General features: G+C 50.3%; 1 protein-coding gene across 1 annotated transcript in view; it reads right to left on the reverse strand.

Annotated features, from left to right (window-relative positions):
- The window catches only part of LOC115065090, a 91,492-nt gene that overhangs the window by 22,305 nt on the left and 62,074 nt on the right, over window positions 1-7,113 (reverse strand). Inside the window, 1 exon segment of the mRNA XM_029544743.1 lies at window positions 6,574-6,658. Within this exon segment, the coding sequence (XP_029400603.1) occupies window positions 6,574-6,658 (85 nt within the window).

The raw sequence follows: 7,113 nt of genomic DNA on the forward strand, positions 1-7,113 counted from the left end.
GAGAGGAAGGGGGAGAGGAAGGGGGAGAGGAAGGGAGAGAGGAAGGGGGAGGGCTCTCTGGAGCTGGGATCTAGTGTAGACCCCAGAAAGCCCAATGTCAGCTTATGAGTGATCTCAGCCCCCAGAAATCTGAATGACAAAGATGGAAACATTTGAAGCCAGAGGGAAATGACCCAGATGATCGGGAGATCGCTCAGGGTTCAGGGTGGTGGCAAGGCAGACCCCTGCATCTGTCTGGAGAGCAGAGGAAGGCAGTACATAAAGTCAGACTCTGGAATCAGACTGCCTGAAGTTCAAGGCCAGTATAAGCCATTATAATACATCTTCATTATCAACCAGCTGTGTGGCCTGAAACAAATGACTCAACCTCTCTGAGCCGCCACCCCTTGTCTGCAGAAGGAAGGAACAGGGAGAGGAGCTGGAAGGGCACTGGGTGGTGCTCTGAGGCTCTCACGGTCACTACTGGTTGTCAACTTGACAGGATCTAGCATGACCAAAGAGCTAACCCTCTGGACATATGCCTGTGAGAGGTGGGAAGGGTCATCCTGTTGGGGTCCCAGACCAAACATACAGGAGAAAGCAGGCTGAGCACCAGCGTCCATCTCTGCTTCCTGACTGTGGATGCTGTGTGAGTGGCTGCTTCACGCTCCGCTGCACGGCTCCCCATCACAGTGAATGGGGAGCCAGGCAGGCCCTCATCCTTTAAGTTAGTGACTCTCCCAGTGGCCCTTGCAGAGCTGACTTCCAGTGACCGAGAGAGCTGAGCAGAGTGCAGAAAGCTTGCCTGGCAGACATGCAGTAAGTGCTCGGTTACTGCTGGCTCTTACCCTGTCCTCCCTGTCCCTTAGAACCACTAGAGGAACACCGGGGCATTTGTGCTGTGATTTCTGATGTCCGGCCAGAAGTCAGAGAATAAAACTCCTACCATTTCTTTCTCCTACTATCATAAACATCCACGGAGACCTGCAGAGACATGGTAAGCATGGGTCGTCCCAAGCTGGCCACACTCCAGAACCCTAGGGATTTCAGGGCCACAGGATGGAAAGAGCAGGCCTGACTTCAGACATTCCCCTGACTGAAATGGGGTGCAGAGTGGCCTGGGGAGGGGTTACAGGTACAACAACCAGACTGAGCCTGGGAAGGCAGAGGTTCCCATAGATTCACAAACCTAGGGCTGCTTAGCTCCTGCACCAGGTCTTGTTAATAAGGTTTTATTAGAATATAGTGCTGTTCCTTCATCAACTATTGCCCATGGCTGCCATGCGCTCTCTCTGTCTTTGTCTGTCTCTGTTTCTCTCCCCCCCCCCAGGGTTTCTTTTTGTAGTCCTGGCTGTCCTGGAGCCCACTATGGAGACCAGGCTGGCCTTGAACTCACAGAGATCCACCTGCGTCTGCCTCCCAGGTGCTGAGATTGAAGGTGTGCGTGCTCTGCAGAGAAGCCTGCTGCCCTGTGCTCTAGCATACTGATCCCTCCTGTACCACTTTCAGCTGTCTCAGGTCCCATTACCGAAAAAGATGAGGGGCAGGGTTAAGGTGGCACCTGGGCCATGGCTGTCTATAGTGTTGGCTGTGGACCAGGGTTGTTGCTGTCATTCAAGCACACACGGTCTCAGGCTGTCCCATCCCCCCAAACCAGAGCCATATTTTAGGAACTATTATTTTAAGTATATGGATATTTTGTTTGCATGCATGTCTGTACACCACATACATGCAGTGCCTGGGGGCAGAAGAGAGAACTATTTTTTTACCATTGAACCAATTCCCCTGCCTCAAACTCACACTCTTAAAAAAAGTCCTAGGGGCCTGAATATATAGTGGCACACGCCTTTAATCCCAGCACTGGGGAGGCAGAGGCAGGCAGATTTCTGAGTTCGAGGCCAGCCTGGTCTACAGAGTGAGTTCCAGGACAGCCAGGGCTACACAGAGAAACCCTGTCTCAGAAAAACAAACAACAACAACAAAATAAAACAATATATAAAATCGCAGTCCTGGATGATGTTCAGCCTGTGGGCACATGGCAAGTTTAGACCGAGGGGTATTCATACTGGAGTGCCAGAGGGAGGCCCACTCTGCTGGCTACCACAGGGAGCCCTACAAGCTCCTGACCCCACACTGCTCCCCAGCTTCTGAGGCCTCAAGTGGGACCAGCTCTGCTGGACAGTTCCCATCCTGGGCTGTCTGCCAGATGCCTGCAGGGTCCTTCAGTGGACTGGGTCAGGTAAAGTGGTATGTGCAGGGACAGAGACACCTCTGTCCCCCATGTCTCAGGTGTCCTTAAGAGTCATGCTCACTGGAGCCTGGCTAGGCCTGTAAGGAGGTTCCCTGGCAAGCTCTCACAAGGTCGGCAGGCATTCCCAAGTGTGGCCCTGTGTGCAGATTACCCTCTGCCTGGGTCCAGGATCTGCGAGTGGAACAGAGCACAGCCTCTGCTTTACATTCGGTACATTGATCTGTAGGAAGTCTTCCTCACCCATACCCAGCAAGAGAAAGGGCGGAACTAGTATAGCCCCGGAGCCTACCTGACTCATGGTGCTCAGAGTGCCCATACTACCCTGGCCGCCATGGCCCAGGCTGGCAAGACATCTGGATCTATGGTGCTGTGATTCCAACACCAGTGGCATGGACTGTGGTATTCCAGTTCCTCTCAGGGTGTTCTAGAGCCACACGTACTAGTTTAGATTTTTATTTATTTATTATATGTAAGTACACTGTAGCTGTCTTCAGACACTCCAGAAGAGGGCATCAGATCTTGTTAGGAATGGTTATGAGCCACCATGTGGTTGCTGGGATTTGAACTCTGGACCTTCGGAAGAGCAGTCGGGTGCTCTTACCCACTGAGCCATCTCACCAGCCCCCACACACGTACTAATTTAAAAGCCACCAGGCTGGTGAAGGATGTCTGCTGACTCCTGGGCTCCATTCCCGCCACAGGTCCTCTGTGCTGGCCCAGTGGATAGTCAGCAGCATGGCACCCAGGAAGTTCTGAGGGACCCAATCCCGGGTTGCAGGGCTAGGAAAGTGGCTCTGAAGGGCTCATTCCATGTTTCCAGCTTGGCTCTATCTCAGGGTCCACACATCTCCTGATACAACTTCCTCACAGAATGCTCCAGCATCTGCTCACAAACTCACTGTGTACTGAGGGAGTCCCCATTGTCATGCTGCAACAGTCCATCTTGACTGTCCAGTTGACAGGGTCTAGAATCACTTAGGAGACACACCTTGGAGCATGTTCGTGAGGGCTCTCCAGGCTGGGTAAACTGATGTGGGAAGAGCTGCCATAAGTGTAGGCAGCTTCATCCCTTGGACCCTACACTAAATAACAAGAGGTTCCTGACCATGGATGCAGTGTGAGCAGCTGTGCAGTGTGAGCATAGATACAGTGTGAGCAGCTGTGCAGTATGAGCAGTTGTGTAGTGTGAGCAGCTGTGCAGTGTGAGCTGCTGTCTCATGCACCCACCGCCACACATTCCCCTAACGATGCTGTGACTTCAAACCATTACCCAGTACATTTCCTTCCTTAAATTGCTTTTCTTGGGTATTTTGATACAGCAATGAGAAAGGTAACTAAGACACATATACTACAAAATGTGAGCCTCCATCTCTATCCTAAATAGATGGATAGATAGCAAGGGTCAAGTGCCACGAGAATCTTGAAAATATAATGCTAGCCAATCAGGTTGCAGCCTGGGAATGACCCAAGTGTAGTATATATATTATATGTAAGTACACTGTAGCTGTCTTCAGACACTCCAGAAGAGGGCGTCAGATCTTGTTACAGATGGTTATGAGCTACCATGTGGTTGCAGGGATTTAAACTCCAGACCTTTGGAAGAGCAGTCGGGTGCTCTTACCCACTGAGCCATCTCACCGCAAGTGTAGTTTTTTGTTTGTTTGTTTGTATTTTGTTTTTTTGAGACAGGGTTTCTCTGTGTAGCCCTGGCTGTCCTAGAACTCACTTTGTAGACCAGGCTGGCCTCGAACTCAGAAATCTGCCTGCCTCTGCCTCCCAAGTGCTGGGATTAAAGGTGTGCACCACCACGCTTGGCTCACCCACGTGTAGTTAACTGAAGGTAGTTGACAAGGGCCCAAGGGAAATTCAGAAGATACTAGAAAGACTTTTCAGTAAATGGTGTTGGAGTAATTCAATATTTAAATAGAATTGCTCTTGCTACTACTAAGTTAAATAGAAGCAGGCTGGGGTGTGACTCATTTGGTAGGATGCCTGCCTTGTGTCTGTGAAGTCCTGGCTTCCCTCCCTGGAACTATATAAAGTAGGTGTGTAAGCACATCCCTGCAACCCACCCCCTAACACCAAAGCATTGCACACCTGGACCCCAGGGCCATGTAAGAAAGGTGCTGTGATCACACTTGGCTGTGTCCCTTGCTGTGAAACCCTCACCTTTGAGTCTTTAATCATCAAAACACATCAAGTCAAACAAGGAGACCTATAGGCAGAGAGCAGACAGCCTGGGGACCAAAATGCTATCTCAATTAAACGTCAGAATCCTGCCAGGACAGGGAGGAAGCAACCCCAGCCAACTGTTTTAACCCTTGTCTGCGTGTGTGTGTGCAGCTACGTGCAGAAGAGAAACAAACACCGACTTCTCAGAGATGCCATGGAGATTCTGAAACTGGATTCTAGAGATGAACATAACTGCCAGTCTATGCCAGATTGTCACCATCTGAGAAGGAATAGAAAGGGGGCTGGAGAGAGGGCTGGTGAGTAACAGCACTGGCCATTCTTCCAGAGCACCCTGGTTTCTGGCCTCTGCAGGCACTGCATACACATAGCGATGCCAGCAAAACACCCATACATACACAATAAAAACAAATCTTTAAATTAAAAGTCTTCAAAAAGGGAGAAAGAAAGGAAAAAAGAAAGGGATAGAGGGAAGAAGGAAGGAAGGGAAGGGAAGGGAAGGGAAGGAAAGAAGGAAGGAAGGAAGGAAGGAAGGAAGGAAGGAAGGAAGGAAGGAAGNAAGGAAGGAAGGAAGGAAGGAAGGAAGGAAGGAAGGAAGGAAGAAAGAAAGAAAGAAAGAAAGAAAGAAAGAAAGAAAGAAAGAAAGAAAGAAGAAAAAAGAAAAGAGAAAAGTCCAAAACAAAGCTTTTGCTGGTTTAGCTTGTTTCTGTGACAGGTAGCATTATGTAGTTTAGGCTAGCCTCAGTTAAGACGGTACTGCCTCAGGTTTCCAAGTAACTCACTGGGTGTGGCCAGAATAAGTCTGCTGGTGCTGGGTTTGTGCTTTGGCTTGAGTATAAAATGCACATATCCCTCATCCCCTGCCCCAAGGTTCATGAGCCAAACACTTGGTCCCAGTGTGACATGACATGGGGGACACTTGAAGTGGGTAGGGCAAGGGTAGTGGGAGACGGCTCAGCAGGTCACACAAGTATGAAGACCTGAGTTCAAAACCGCAGCACCCTCAGAAGAAGCCTTAATCCAAGTGCTTCTTACAGTAGGGAGACGGAAGGCATACACTTCTGTTAGTTTATTTAAAACTAAAACAAAACTTCTGTAGTAAGCTGGGCAGTGGTGGTACGCATCTTTAATTCCAGCACTTGGGAAGCAGAGGCAGGTGGATCTCTATGAATTGGAGGCCAGGCTGGTCTACAGAGCGAGTGCCAGGACAGCCAGGGAGACACAGAAAAATCTTTAAAAAACAAAACAAAAATCAAATGAAATTGGGGGCAGAGTGCATGCCACAGAACAGACGTGGGGATCAGAGGACAGCTTGCAGGAGTCAGCTCTCCCCTCACACTGTGTGGGTCCTGGGAACCAAACCCAGTTCTGTTGGGCTGGGCAGCAAACACGTCTTGACTGGCTGGGCCATCTCTCTGGCCCTGGTAAGTAGCCCCCATCTGTCCTGGACAGTACCCCTGAGAGGCTCTGTGCCCAGGCGCCCCCTTCAGAGGTAGACAATGAGTTCATTAGGATATTAGAGACTCTAACAAGTCCTGTATAAGGCGCTTCTGCAGCTCTGTTAGTAGAAGTCAGTGTACCCCGAGCCCTGCGATGGCCACTCTCGGTTGTCAGTCGCTTACATCTAGAATTAACTAAAACTCAAGGGGCTGGGCACAACTGTGAGGGATTTCTCTTAATTAAATCACTTGAAGTGGGAAACCCCACCTTTGATCTGGGCCACACTCTGCTGGCAGCCTAGGTGAGGACATGGGAGAAGGAAGCACTGACTCGTTGCCTGCTTGCCCTTACTCTAGATGGCAAGTCCGCTCTGTCACTGGCATCAGAGCTTACGTAAGATTATAGCATATCCTGAAGCTCAGCTGAGCCACCCAGCCTCGTGAACTGAACAACTACTGGGTTCTCGGACCTTCTGTTGGTAGACAGCCATTGTTGGACTAGCTGGACCACAGTCTGTAAGCCACTCTATTAAACTGCCCTTTCTATATATCCATTCTATAGGTTCTGTTACCGAGAGAACCCCAACTGATACAGTGTTGCTTAGCTCTCAGCTTCTCGGAACATCGTCTTCAGCACACACCTGAGGCTCAGGACCTGGGGCACTTTTGTCTAGCCAGCACTGAGTGCTGAGCAGACGTCCACAGCCTCAGGACCCAGCCTCCTCTCCTCTCCTCAGATGTCTTGAGGAGCAGCTGAGTTGAGTCCTGGTCCAACAGCACCTTGGAAAACAGCTGTACCCTAGGAGGAAAGTGATGGGGCCTGCCACAGTCTCCTGTAGGCTCACATGTCTGAACACGTGATCACCAGCAGGAGGGGCAAGGGACACAGCTCTTCTCATCATGGTGAGTTTTGTATGGCACTGTGGGATGTACTCCTTTACGCATGGACAGAGCGAGCTGTTCTCCCCAGTGGGCAGGTACATAGCCGTGTGGACTGTGTGCTTCTCTATGACCCGTGTGCCACTACACATACCATCATCGCTTGGTTTCTTTTGCCTTGGCAGCTCAGAGCCAGTCTCCAGCGCAACACTGGGAAGCATACAAAGTCCTTCGGCATGCATGTTCCTACCGGCATCGCCATAAGCGCAGCTCCCCTTTCTTTGCTGGCTGCCCCTTGTGTTTTATTTATTAACCTAGAACAAGATTGATAAGCCACAGGTTTCCTGCCATTGCTTTTTTTTTTGGGGGGGGGGG

This window comes from Mus pahari, chromosome 12 (assembly GCF_900095145.1).
Source record: "Mus pahari chromosome 12, PAHARI_EIJ_v1.1, whole genome shotgun sequence".
NCBI lineage: Eukaryota > Metazoa > Chordata > Mammalia > Rodentia > Muridae > Mus > Mus pahari.